General features: G+C 53.3%; 1 protein-coding gene across 3 annotated transcripts in view; it reads left to right on the top strand.

The window, feature by feature from the left end:
* The window catches only part of Znf710 (zinc finger protein 710), a 75,079-nt gene extending 61,090 nt beyond the window's left edge, over positions 1-13,989 (top strand). For all 3 annotated transcript variants that reach the window (XM_052714424.1, XM_052714425.1, XM_052714426.1), the window contains exons 2-5: positions 891-2,382; positions 6,916-7,107; positions 7,501-7,675; positions 11,593-13,989. In XM_052714424.1, the coding sequence (XP_052570384.1) occupies positions 891-2,382; positions 6,916-7,107; positions 7,501-7,675; positions 11,593-11,762 (2,029 nt within the window). In that variant the 3' untranslated portion in view covers positions 11,763-13,989. The remainder of the gene's footprint in view (positions 1-890; positions 2,383-6,915; positions 7,108-7,500; positions 7,676-11,592) is intronic.
* Positions 13,990-14,380: the final 391 nt, after the last annotated feature.

The raw sequence follows: 14,380 nt of genomic DNA, 5'->3' as shown, positions 1-14,380 counted from the left end.
GCTACAGTGAGGACCTGAGTTTGGTCCCCAGCACACAGTTAAAAATCTAAGTGTGGCCGGGCGGTGGTGGCGCACGCCTTTAATCCCAGCACTCGGGAGGCAGAGGCAGGTGGATCTCTGTGAGTTCGAGGCCAGCCTGGTCTCCAAAGCGAGTTCCAGGAAAGGCGCAAAGCTACACAGAGAAATCCTGTCTCGAAAAACCAAAATAAATAAATAAATAAATAAATAAATAAATAAATAAATCCAAGTGTGGAAGCACATACCTGTAACCCCAGAGCTGGAAGGCAGAGTCAGGAGACTCCCTTGGGTCTTCTGGCCAGCTAGACCAGTCAATGGGTGAGCCCCAAGTTCTATTAGAGACCCTATCTAAAAAAACAAAAACAAAACAAAACCTGACATCATTGGCCTTCATGCAGGTGTACACATGGCACATGCACCCACACCATACACCTGCACATGCATGCATACACCACAAAAGAAGGAAAGGGGGAGGGGAAATGCATCACTGGACAGCTGGGTGTGAGGGCTCGCATTTGGAATCCTAGCACTTGGGAGGCTGAGGCAAGAGGGTAATGAGCTGTAGGCCAGCTGCAACTGCCTTGTGAGACCCTGTCTCAAAGAGAAAGAATCACAGATGCAATCCACCTTAACAGATGGAAAGACTCAGGGGGTGGGGCTTACCCAGGACCTCTCAGAGAGATGGAGGAGATGGCTAGACACACAGAGGTTGTTGTTGCTCCCCATAATTACAGGCATATCCTGTTCTCAAGGCAGGGGTCACAGGACGTCAGAGCCACACACACCCCAAATTAGCTGGGCCCTTGTCCTCAGAGTCTGTTGCCGGCTCAGCATGGAACTAGCAGTATTAACATGACCTTTTCCTCCCACAGAAATGCCCTCCTAGCCAGCCGCCACGGGATGGAGGGCTTCATGGACTCAGGGACACAGACGGACGCTGTGGTGGTGCTGTCCTTGGCTCAGGCTGCTGTGCTGGGCCTGGTCTCAGAAAATGAGCTCTTTGGAGCCACCATAAGTGCTGAGGCCTTCTACCCAGACCTAGGGCCAGAACTGTCTGGGACAGCCATGGGGGAGCCGGGACCACCAGGACCCGACATCTATCAGCTGGCCTGTAATGGGCGGGCCCTGGAAGAGCCCCCGGAAGAGGAGGTGTTGGAAGTAGAGGCAGCCTTTGAGAAGCACACCCGGAGGAAGACACGGCCCCCTGTGCGGCTGGTACCCAAGGTCAAGTTTGAGAAGGCCGAAGAGGAAGAGGATCAGGAAGTGTACGAAGTATCTGTGCCTGGTGATGACAAGGACCCGGGCTCCGCAGAGACCCCTGCCGAGGTGGCCAGTGGCGGCTGCGAGGCCCTGGTGCAGAGCAGTGCCGTCAAGATGATCGACCTCAGCGCCTTCAGCCGCAAGCCCCGGACACTCCGGCACTTGCCTCGAACTCCAAGGCCAGAGCTGGACATGGCCGCATTCGATCCTCCTTTCCCCGACCCGACCCGGGATGGCTTCCCTGAGCCCAGCATGGCATTACCGGGACCAGAGACTCTGCCCACCGAATGTGGTTTTGAGCCGCCCCACCTGGCCCCCATGAGCAATCCTGAGCCTCCTCCCACCATGACGTCACCAGAGCTCGTCAAGCCAGAGCAGGGCTTCGTGTGGCAGGAGTCGGGCGAGTTCGAGGCGGATGCAGCGGGCTCCACGGTGGAGCGGCACAAGAAGGCGCAGCTGGACCGGCTGGACATCAATGTGCAGATCGACGATTCCTACCTAGTGGAGGCGGGTGACCGCCAGAAGCGCTGGCAGTGCCGCATGTGTGAGAAGTCCTACACGTCCAAGTACAATCTGGTGACGCACATCCTGGGCCACAACGGCATCAAGCCACACTCGTGCCCACACTGCAGCAAGCTCTTCAAGCAGCCCAGCCACCTGCAGACGCACCTGCTGACACACCAGGGCACACGGCCTCACAAGTGCCAGGTGTGCCACAAGGCTTTCACGCAGACCAGCCACCTCAAACGCCACATGCTGCTCCACTCTGAGGTCAAGCCCTACAGCTGCCACTTTTGTGGCCGTGGCTTTGCCTACCCCAGCGAGCTGAAGGCCCACGAGGTGAAGCATGAGAGTGGCCGCTGCCACGTCTGCGTGGAGTGCGGCCTAGACTTCTCCACCCTGACCCAGCTCAAGCGCCACCTGGCCTCCCACCAAGGCCCCACCCTCTACCAGTGCCTCGAGTGTGACAAGTCCTTCCACTACCGCAGCCAGCTACAAAACCACATGCTCAAGCACCAGAATGTGCGGCCCTTCGTGTGCACCGAGTGCGGCATGGAGTTCAGCCAGATCCATCACCTCAAGCAGCACTCCCTCACCCACAAGGTAAGGCTACCAGCCCTGGCTCTCCACCTCTCATCCTCTCTGCGGCACCCCCAAGGTCCTGGATGAGATTCACACAGGTCAACTTTTTTTTTAGGTGTACTTCTGTTTAATGTGTTGAGTGTTACATGCATGTCCGTGTACCACAGTGTGAGCCTGATGTGCATGGAGGCCAGGAGAGGGCATCAGATCCCCTGGGACTGGAGTTACAGGTGGTTGTGAGCTGTCACAGGGGTGCTGGGAACCAAACCTGGATGCCCTCAACCACTGAGCCATCTCTCCAGCCCAGACTTTACTTATTTTCATGCTTAGAAATTTATCTTAGAGCTGCGTGGTGGTGGAACACGCCTATAATCTCAGCACTCGGGAGGCAGAGGCAGGTGGATCTCTGTGAGTTCGAGGCCAGCCTGGGCTACAGAGTGAGCTCCAGGACAGGCATCAAAACTACACAGAGAAACCTCTCCCCCCGCCAAAAATAGAAAAGTATTAGAAACGTAATTGAAATTAGTTTTTCTCAGCAGTAAAACTTACCTTTAAATGTTTCTGAGGCCCGGGGAGGTGGTTGAGTGGGTAAAGGGCTTGCTGTGTAAACATGAGAACCTGAGTTCAGGTCCAGCACTCCCGTCAATGCTGGGTGTGGCGATCGATGTACATAACCCCACCGGTGGAGAGAGGAGACAGGCGAGTCCCATCAGCTCACTGGCCACATGGCATAGCCAAAACAGTGAGTTCAGTCAGGGTCAAAGATGAGGTGGAGAAGAAATGGAGGAAGACACCTGTGCAGACACACACACGTACACACACATGCACCACACACAGAGAAGAGGAATTTGAAAGATTTTTTTTTGTTTTTTTTGTTTTTTTGGTTTTTCGAGACAGGGTTTCTCTGTGTAGCTTTGGTGCCTTTCCTGGGACTCACTTGGTAGCCCAGGCTGACCTCGAACTCACAGAGATCCGCCTGGCTCTGCCTCCCGAGTGCTGGGACTAAAGGCGTGCGCCACCACTGCCCGGCCTTGAAAGATTTTTGTGTGAGGTGTTTGGGAACTCCCGCAGGACTCAGGCGTCCCTCCCTGTTCCCCACATGAGGACATGTAGCTGGATGCAATAACCAGAAATGGAGAGGATAACTTGGAGTTCTTGTCATCACAGACTTATAACAGAACCTTTGATTTCCCTTTAGAAAAAGGCAAACTATACATGATTATAGAAGGGATCGATGGGGCTGGGAAAGCCGGCAAGATGACTCAGCAGGTAAAGGCACTTGCTGCCAAGCCTGAGAAACTGAGTGATCCTCAGCACCCACGTGGTGGAAGGAGAGAGCCAACTCCCATTAGCTGTCCTTTGAGACACACACACACACACACACACACATATACCCACAGTAAATAAATGTAAAAAATGGGGCTGTGCATGCATGCCTAAGGTCACCCCCAGCAGCTGTGTGAAAAGCTAGGCACAGTGACGTGCACTCAGAACCCCAGTGCTGGGGAAGTAGGGGGGTCCTTGGAACTCTCCGGCAAACCAGCCTAGCCCAATCAGTGAGTTCCAGGTCCCCATGAGAGATTCTATCTCAGAAAACAGCTTGGACAGCTCCTGAGGCTGACTTGGCCTCCACACATACATGTGCACGTATGTACACTTGCACACACATGCACATCAAGAGGAAAGGGGGATGGCTCAGCAGTTAAGAGCACTTGCTGCTCTTGTAGAGGACCCAGGTCTGGTTCTCAGTACCCACACCCAGCAGCTCACAACTTCCTGGAACTGGAGTTCCAGGGGGATCCAGTACCCTCTGGTGGCCTCTGCTTGCCCCAGCACACACGGGATGCACAGGCAAACACTCAGCTACCACACATGGATGTAAAATGAATATGTGCGTCTTAAAATACAAGTGACTGACGATGTGGCTCACCTGAGCAAAGTCACTTTTTGTGAAGATGGACAATTGAGCAGCCATGTTCTTATCCACCAGGTTGGTAGACCCAACCTTCACCCATTTTCCTCTTATTCCTGGTGCCAGGTCACCAGTCCCCATCCCCACCCACCCCCCCCCCTTTTAGCCGTCACTACCTCCCCCACGAGGCCCTTACACCCTGGAGGGCAGAATGGAGCCTCTTAGGCCTAACCATCCCATTCTGGCACTTGGCTGACCCACGCTTTCCTTCCAACTCCAGCCAACTGACTTAACCTTTCAAAGCCGTGAGTGGCACTTTCTCTGTGTAATGACCTATGGTGATCCATCGCTATTGCTCACAGTGGACACTGCAGTGAGCCTGCCAGGCCAGGAGCCCGAACCTCTCCAGCCCCCAGAACCTTTCTGATAGGGCGGGGACCATTGGCAGGCAGGTCCCACTGTGGTGGTAGCAGCGGCTGCCGAACGTACAGTGTTAAGGATTCTGACACTGAATCTGGGCTCATCAGTCAAACTGTATAATTGATTATCAGTGTCTGCAAGGGTGGGAGTGAATGATGATCTGTATGCTGTGTGTTCGCCATCTTTCTCCTCTGCTCAGAGACTTAAAACCCTACTGACGTGCTCAGAGATAAAGGGTATGTGAAGAAAGTCGAAGGCATGTGTCAGTGTCTTCATTTGTACCCCTCCTCCGCTCATCTGTGCTTACCGCTCCTGAGTGGGGCCCCCTGGTGGTCATGTGGCCTGCCCTGTCACAAGGATAATGAGGGTGTGCACTAAAGAGCACCTGGCTGCTAAGAGAAAAAGCACAGGGTCTGTCAGAGTATCATAAATACCCTGGGTTCAGTCACCAGCACATACGCACAAAAGCACGTCATACAAACATTTTATATTAGATAGTTGGGACAGCAGCTGGGACCGGAGACATGCATCCGTCCCAGTGAAGTTCTCTTCAGCAGGAGAAGAGCTGCTCCCAACTGTGACCCTTCTCTCCCAGCATCCCCTGTGTACACACACAGCACCTTATTTCTGTGCTGAGTGAGTGTCCGCTCTGGGCCGAGGCATGCGACATTCCAGACGACAGTTTGCTCTGGAGCCCGTGTCTCCTGGGGCTGAATGTCCATAAGAATCACCTGAGGGGACTGTTGCAACTAAAAACTCCTGGGCTATGCCAGGCCCCGATGAATGAGCCTCTTTAGGGAGGTGCTTCAGGCTGTTGACTGGAGAGCTACAGGTGGCCGTCCTCTCCAGCGAGGTGGGAAGCACACCTTCAAGGGGGCTGTGGGAGAGCACGAAGCCTGAGTGTCAGCCATTTTTCCTCTGGGGTGCATGAAGATTTTTGTCCTTTTTCTAAGTGTTGGTGATTGAGCCCAGGACACAATCTTTGGTAGATGAGTTCTCTACTGAGATACACTCCCAGCCCCCCAACCCCCACCCCCACCCCCAAACAGAGTCTCACTGTCTTTTCCTGGCTGGTCTCAAACTTACAGAGATCTGTCTGCTTCTGTGCCCCCATACCCAGCTTTTATATATTTCCTTTTACATGTAGAAGTGTTTTGCTTGCATGTATGCATGTATACCACATCACATGGAAGCCAGAAAGGTTGCCGGAGTTCCTGGAACTGGAGTGACAGAACCACCATGTGGGTGCTGGGAACAGAATCCGGGTCCTCTGAAAGGGCAGCAAGTGCTCTTAACCACTGAGCCAGCTCTCCAGCCCCATCCCACCCCCTGACTTTTATTGATAAGTTGTCTGTGTAGGCCTTGAATTTGCTCTGTAGCCTAGACTACCTTTGAATTTTCCACCCTACTTTACTTCCTCAACCTCCCCTAAGTATCTGGGATTACCAGCCTGTACCACCATGGCTGGCAATGTACAGCTTTCCTTGTTTTCTTCTCCCTACCCCTACCAACTCTTGTTATCTTATGAACAGGTTCTCACTGTATAGTTCTAACTTCCTCAGATTGGCTCCTCAATGCCTCAACCTCAGCCTCCACCCTTCGGTGCTGGGGCTCAAACCTAGGGCACCTTTTACATGCTCGAAAGACTCTCCTCCACAGAGCTCTGTCCCCAGCAACACAGCTTCAATCATGTCTCCAAAGGGTCTGTCCCCCAAGAGATGTAACTGAAAATAAACAGACGAACACATCCTTGATGTAATGAAAATTGTCCAGACAAAGGCATTGCCCTGCTGACCACAGGCCTGTGCTGCTGGCTTCTAGCAGGTACACGTGCCTGTTTGCTGATGAATGGATGGACAGACAGGTGGATGGATGGGTGGACAGACCCCCCTCATATCTCTGCATACTGGTGCAGCGGACCTCCTTGCACACTCAGGCAGTGATGGGAAGGCACACAGTTTGTGCCTGCCTTATCCTGGAAAGAACCCAGGAACAACAGCCCGCCATACCCCAGAGATGGCCAGCGGAATAACTCAGCAGGTACAAGTGCTTGCCACCGGGCTTGATAACCTCAATTTGCGCCCAGAACCCACATGGTGGAAGGAGAGAACCAAGTTCTGAAAGTGGCACACACACACACAAGTACTTTTTTTGTAAAAAGGAATTTTCCAGAGCCACACCTGTTAGTGCCCCAACCCTGAGTGGTTCCTCTACCCCCACAGGGCGTGAAGGAGTTCAAGTGTGAGGTATGTGGCCGAGAGTTCACCCTGCAGGCCAACATGAAGCGCCACATGCTGATCCACACCAGCGTCCGGCCCTACCAGTGCCACATCTGCTTCAAGACCTTCGTGCAGAAGCAGACGCTCAAGACCCACATGATTGTGCACTCGCCCGTGAAGCCATTCAAGTGCAAGGTAGGGGACTGTCCCCACAGCCAGCGTGGCTAGTGCTCGCCTGGGCTTGGAGGGGGTGGGGAGAGCAGCTGGGGATCAGAACCTTGAAGCTGGTGAAGCTGTGCTTCTGAATTGAGAGGGGGTGAAGGTTGTGGCCCAGCCACTGAAGGGGCCTGGTCAGGACCCTGTAGTAAGATGTGAGCCGCAGCTCCTGCCTCCTCCAGCTCAGAGCCGGCAGGAGATGTAAGGAGCAGCGACCATCAAGAAGGCTGTCCTTGGCCTCCCTCCGTGGTCACACAGGAAAAGACAGTGTGCTGTGTGTAGTGGGGTGGGGGTGATTCTGCTCAGGAAGTGGGAATAGATTGGCCAGGATTGCAGGCTCCCTACAGCCCTCTGCTGCCCTCCCCATTCCAGGTGTGTGGGAAGTCCTTCAACCGCATGTACAACCTGCTGGGCCACATGCACCTGCATGCAGGCAGCAAGCCATTCAAGTGCCCATACTGCTCCAGCAAGTTCAACCTCAAGGGAAACCTGAGCCGGCATATGAAGGTCAAGCATGGCGTCATGGACATCAGCCTGGACAGCCAAGGTGGGTGGGCTGTGCGCAGTGGACAGAGCAGGAATGACAGCGGCATGGCGCACTCAGGAGTCTCCTGTCCAATCAGGGGCGTAGGGAGGCTGGCCAAGGCCGATACCTCACTGAGGTGGGCTCAGGTCTGGAGAGAGGGGGAGCCTGGGGAGCCATCGTGGCAATAACGGGGGTATTTATGTCGTCTTCCAAGGACTTCCATGGGCTCACTAAAACAATAATAAAAACAATAACTTACACATATTGAGTGCTGTGTAACTCATGTGACCCTCACAGGGAGGCTGCTGGCTCTGGGATCACTCCTACAGCAGAAACCGCAGGACAGAGAGATCAGGCAACTCAATCACAACACACAAGAGCCGTACATGTTCCGTCCGTCTCTCCCATATTTATCACGAGACACCGTGATAAGTTCAAATAAATGAATGGGGAAGTCATGAGAGGGGAAATATGAGGCCACGCCTCCAAGTGTGCGTGGAAGTTCTCAGACACTCAGAGAGGTTAGGACAATCAACCAGCCATGGTGCCTGCTGGACAGAAGGAAAGCCACATGTTCAGAAGAGGGATAGGTGGTCCTGCCCTTCATCTTCATGAGAGAGAAGCGTAAAATAAATAAGTAAAAATGTAGGAAAAAGAATTAAAACAGAACCCAAGATCCAAGAGAGCTAGGTGTGAAGTAATGCATACTTGCGATTCTAACACCCAGGAAACTGAGGCAGTTAGACTATGGTTCAAGGACACAGACCTCGAATCAGATAATAATACTAATTTAAAGAATTTACAGAGGGGCTAGGTACACTTGCACATACCTATAGTATAAGCACTTGGGATACTGAGGCAGGAGGATTACCACAAGTTTGAAGTCAAGCCAGGCTACATAATGAGACCCTGTCTCTCAAAAAAACCTGAAAACAGAAAGGAAAAGAAATTTCCAGAGGATCCGATATCTTGGCAACTGGTAGAAGACTCGAGCTGTTATGAGACACGCCCACTTCTGTCTGCAGCAGAGCTGACCATTGGTCTACAGCTCCATTGTGGGGAGGTGGCTTCAGTTGTACAGGCCCGAGGCCGCTGAACGTGCATCCCAGAGGCTCCTGCCAGTGACCGTGCCTTGGCAACAGCCAGAGGAGTTGACTAGCCACACTCAGTTGTTCACTATAAATGATGAGTGACTTTGGTTTTGGAACATCTGGCCACTAAATGGCCTGGAGTTTCTGGCAAAGCAAGTGATACTGTGGCTTGTTGTAGGTAGTTTTTCCATAGTTTTACCAGGCTGTGTTGGTAGGTAAGAAGGAACCCTGCAGCCTGCATCTAGATGCTCTCTGTAGCTCCTGGATACACATTGTCTGGAGTGGACGTGCCAGCTTAACTCTGCCCTGGACCTGCTGAGTGGGAGTCTGCATTACCAGAGGTTCTCTGTTCCTTGCCTAATGTACCTCCTCAGAATCTCCCCAGAACTGGCTTAAACTGCTGGGCTTCCAGCAGTTTCTAGGATGGGGTAAGGGGATTGCATTTCAGATAAGCTCTTTGAATATAGACCTTACAGGATGAGGTCTCAAATTGGCTGCCTATGGGAGTCACTTGAGGATTTTCTTCAACATTTAACTTTATGTTTATGGGTGTTTTGACTCCATGTGTGTCTGTGTACCATGTGTTTGCCTAGTGGAGGCCAGAAGAGGCTGTCAAGTTGATGGGAACTGTGGTTACATTTGTGAGCCACCACATGGGTGCTGGCAGTCAAACCTGGGGCCTCTGGAAGAGTAGTGCTAAACTTTGAGATATTTTCAGTGCTTATGGCTGAGTCTGGACCCGAGAGGGGCTGGGCTGGGGTTTGAACTGTTCCTGTGCACACATTTGTGAGCTTTACTATGGTGAATTTCCCTTGGAGCTGCTCACCAGCAGAGGCCAAGCCTACCTTGCTATTTTGCAAATGATCAGAGCCATCAAATCTGGTTCTCTGGGATGAAAGGAACAATCTCTTTCCTCATTTCCAGGAAATGCTTAGCATTGGTCCCTCCCTGACTGTACCAGATAAGTGAAGTGGCCATTGGTCCTAGGTTGCCTGTATACCCACACTCTTCTATGAAGCTGGATTGGCAACTTCTTTCTAAGTGAAACCACCTCATAGACGTGGTTGTAATTTAGGGAGGTGGGTCAATGCACACACAAACACTGATGAGGCTGGTGTACGCCTATAATCCCAGCACTTGGGACACGGGCTGGGAGTTCAACACAATTCTCAACTATATAGAGTTCAAGGCCAGTTGGAGATAAAGTGGGGAGGTGGAAGTTTGGCTTGTTTTAATAGCCAGTGGCATGGTGAACAACCTCGGCTTGGCTTGCTGGGACACTTAACCTTGTGTTACAAGGCCAGGAGGGTTCTGTGTGTTGGATGCAGCAACTCAACAGTTTGAAGGGGTTGGAGTAGCTCACCTGGTAGAGTGCTTGCTTAGCATACACAAGGTCCTGGGTTTGCCCAGCGACCATACACCAGGTGCGGGGCTACACCGCTGATCTCAGCATGCTGGCGGCGGAGACAGGAGGACCAAACGTTCAAGGACAGTTTGGGCTACGTGAGATTCAGTTAAACACGAAAGAAAGCTGTGCGTGGTGGAGAAGATCTTTAATCCCAGCGCTGGGGAGGCAGGAATAGGCAATTCTTTGAATTCAAGGCCAGCCTGGTTTACATAGTAAATTCCAAGAGAGACAGAGCTATATAAAGAAACCTTATCTCCACACCCCCCCTCCCCGCCCCCAAAAAGGGCAGAGAGGATGGAAAGTCCAGGAAAGGTGGGTGGGTGAACTCCTCAACAGTGACATCAGGGTTAGGTTACCTCATGGGACCCCACAGCATTAACGTTTTCTCCTAGACTCAGATGACCACCAGAACTCACCCAGGAAAAGAATGAAAGCGCTCCCCTTTTTTAGAACCAATAGGCCATTTCCTTCTGACCCAGTGGTCAGATTTAGGTCACATGCCAGTTCCTGAGCTACTCACTGGCAGATGGAGGGGGTGAATTTGACCACCCAGGCGACATTTGGATGTCATAACTGGGAAGATGCTGCTGGCGTCAGATGGATGGGGTACAGGAGACTATGATGCCCCGCAGTAGGACAGGTGGCCCCACCACAAAGCATCATAGCCCCAGATGTAGGTAATGTTAGGAAGCCCACCTTGGACCTATCAGGGTGAGCCCTGGGCTGGGTCTGTTTCCCCTGAAACTCCAAATTTCTTCAGTGGTCAGGGGCAGAACCCCCTTAGCTGGTGAGCCCGAGTCCCTGCCAGCCAGTCTCTCGGGGCTGCCGGCTCATACCAAGTCATAGTCCTCAGGAGGAGTGTGCTGGCTTTGCTGCAACAGCAAGCTTTATGGTGAGATCTCAGTTTGACACCAGGTACCTCTCAGACATTCTTCTGTCCCCGGAGGTGCTTTGACAACCTACCTTGGCTGAGAACCCAGGCCCAGGGTGGGGTTGGTTTGGTGTACTAAATGTGGGGCAACTGCACCCTCCGGTGCTGAGGTAGAGCTTTGCAAGTTCACAGGAGTACTTGGTGGATGACCCTGGGGAGCTGATCAGCCTTCTGATCTGGCGTTGGATGAGATGAACTCCAGAAAGTACTAGGCATACAGTGGATACTAAATGAGTCACACAGGACGGGGGACCAATGACAGACATTGCTGAGGATGACCCAAGAGGGCTCAGTGACCTAGCAGGGGCAAGGGAACATGACCCAGAAGTCAAGGCCAGGCCAAGGATTTGTTCTTGCTGCCCAAGGCCCTTGTACACCCAGCAGTAGGGTCCAGAAATGCCTGGATTCAAAGACTGCGAAAACAATGGCTGGACTTTAAGGTCCCCCACTTCCCGAAGGACACTGGGGATGGCCAGTGTTTAGGCCTAACTGTGCCCCTCTCTTGTAGACCCCATGATGGAGCTGGCAGGCCCCGACCCCTCTGAACTTGACAGCCGACAGGAGATGGAGGACTTCGAGGAAAACGCCTACACCTACACCAGTGTGGACGGCAGCGCGGAGGCCAGCGCCCTCACTGAGCAGGCCATGAAAGAGATGGCCTACTACAATGTGCTCTAGCGGGCCAGCCGAGTGGGCGGGGAGGGCGCAGGGGGAGACCCACGTACTGAGGGCTGCGCCTCTGCAGCCCAGAACCAAGCTACTGCCCACTGCCCAGCCCCCCCTTCCCACCCCCCAGTTATTTGCACCACTAGGGATCTTTAGACCAAATGGAGACTGTACTACTGTCCTTACAGGGAGCTGGGCGCAGGCCTAGCCATCCCAGTGAGGGAAAGGTAACCAGGAGGCCAGATCTGGTTCTCCTTGGCCTGCTGCTGTGGGTGGGCAGGGAAATGCTAGTGAAGTCTCTTACAGGCACAGGGGCACGGACTTAAGAGGTCTTCTCCCGAGCCACCTCAGGCCCCATAGGGCTTCTTGAGGAAGAGAGTGCTTGAGCCGGGTCTTGTCTCTTCTCTGCACCTACTCTGAGCTTCTGCACTGGTCAGCACTGCCCACCCCCACCCTGCTCAGACCCAAGAACCTCTTTCTTTCCCCTGTCACTCGACAGCCAGGCAGGGCACTCTGCCTTCTACCTCCTGGGCCTCCCCTTGCTCCAGTCAGACACATGCACGGCCCTAGCCCTGGCCTGGCCCTGCCTGTAGCAGAGCCAGGGAGCCCAGCCTCCAGCACACCCTCCCAGCCAGCTGGCAGAGCACCCTTGCCCTCAGCCCTGTTTGAAAGAATGTCTCTAACACGCATTTCAACCAATTTCATCCAGTTCTGTCCCAAGCTAAGGTACCGACCATAGTGTCCTCAGCAAACAAAATCAGAGCATACCTTGTGTCTGGCACACATTAACAAGGGCAGGTGGAGGCCCTGTGAGCCAAGGGAAAGAGCAGACACATCCCTGGGACCGGGAGAGACTGTCTTCATGGGAAGCCGGGGACGGCCACCATGAGAAGAGGGGGACTAGAATGTTCGGTTTTGTTTTGTTTTTTAATGAGCAGGCAGGTGCTGTGAGGAGTGGGTGAGCTGAGACTCAGCAGGCTCCCAGGGAAGATTTAAAAGGAAATCGAAGACCATAGGTGGGGTGGGGGGAATGTGTTTGAGCAAGTGAGGATATTTTGAAGGTAATTTATGTTTTCCTTTCCAACTCTCCTGTCTGTCATCTTCTTCACTGGAGTGATGGAGAGGCAAGCCGAAGCTTTCTTGTGTGCTCGGCACTTCCTACTTCCCTACAGCAGCCAGGCATGGTGGGACCTGGGCCCAGGGGGTGTGCCACTAGCTGGGAGCCTCAGAAGGCTAAGGCGGGAGGGAAGAGGAGGCAGAGAGCCGACCTGGCCCTCTCCAGCCAGTGGCTCTGTGCCATCCAGGCTGCCAAGGCTCTGACTCCATGGGGCCAGCTGCCCTTCCTCACCTGTCCGCTCTCCTGCCCTCTATCCTCCAGGCAGTGACTAGCACATTCAGAAACTCCAGAGTACCCAAACCCCTGCCCGTAAATCTCAAGGCCCCCAAGGGTAGGAGCAGGCAGAGCACCCCTGCAAGGGCACAGATGAAGCCACCAGCTTTGGCTGAGAAACCAAGAGGGGGACCAGCTGGGGTGGGAGGTGTTGATTTGAAATGCAGCTGCCCCCAAGCTTGTGTCCCCAAGCGAGACACCAAGCCAGGCCTCAGGGTGATTGTTCAGAACCAGGGGGAGGTGAACACAATGGCCCAAGTGTGGTCTCCCAAGGCTCCCGGCCTCCCAGGTGCCCGTCATGATGACCCTCAGGTGGCAGTGAATAGGTGTCACTGTTCAAGACATTTCTCCTGCTGAGCAGAAGGCATCACCCCTGCAAACTACCTCTTCCCACAATGACTTTCTCCCCTGGTACCAAAAAGCACCCTGTACCTCCTCCTCTCCTGCCAACGCAGTGGCCTTGGTCTTGGAAACAGAAGGGAGAAGTCTGGCCTGGGTGGGGTCTCTCATTGCCTCCCAGTCCGCCATTGGCACAACCCTCTGAGGGGTACCATGCTCAAAAAGCCCCCTCCCTACGCCTGTGCCTGGGCAATGCAGAGGAAGGTACACCACAGTGCGCAGTTGGAGCTGGGGGCGGTCCTGGCAAGGCTCCGGCCTCACCCCTCCCAGCCTTCTGCAAAGGGTGACTCAGAAACCCTGGCCGAATTCCACCCTAACTTATTCTGACGTGTATACAAACCAACTGTTTAACGATTCCCCTTGTGCAGAGCCCTACTGTGTTTTTATGTTCCTGTTTAAAAGAGAAGTTTACTTAGCAATAATTATAAATAAATGAATATTCTTTAGTGAGGTGACTGGACATGCTTCTTCCTGTTGCTCTTGGTGGCCCTTCTCTCCCAGGAGGTCCCAACAAGGCTCCCCAGTCACATACCAGACAGCATCCCTCTCTGGAAGTGCAAGACTGTCCCAGCCACCTGACCCAAGGGTGGGTTTTTTTGGGGGGGGGGCTTTGTTTTGAGACAAGGTCTCTGTACCCCAAAATCTACCTGCGGAAGGCTGGGATTACAGATGTGTACCCCCACGCCCGGTTTCTTTCTCAATGCTCTTTTTCTAGTATTGAGGCTTTTTGAGATGGTCTCACTATCCATCCCTGGCTGGCCTGGAACTCAACCGTCTTCCTGCCTCAGTTCCCTGAGCCAAGATTACAAGTATGTGCGCACACCTGATTTTCAGATTTTTT

The sequence above is a fragment of the Peromyscus californicus genome, unplaced genomic scaffold (assembly GCF_007827085.1).
Source record: "Peromyscus californicus insignis strain IS unplaced genomic scaffold, ASM782708v3 Scaffold_4__1_contigs__length_199733344, whole genome shotgun sequence".
NCBI classification, from domain to species: Eukaryota; Metazoa; Chordata; class Mammalia; order Rodentia; family Cricetidae; genus Peromyscus; species Peromyscus californicus.
Note: the sequence above shows the minus strand (reverse complement) of the source record. Positions and strands in the feature narration are given on the sequence as shown.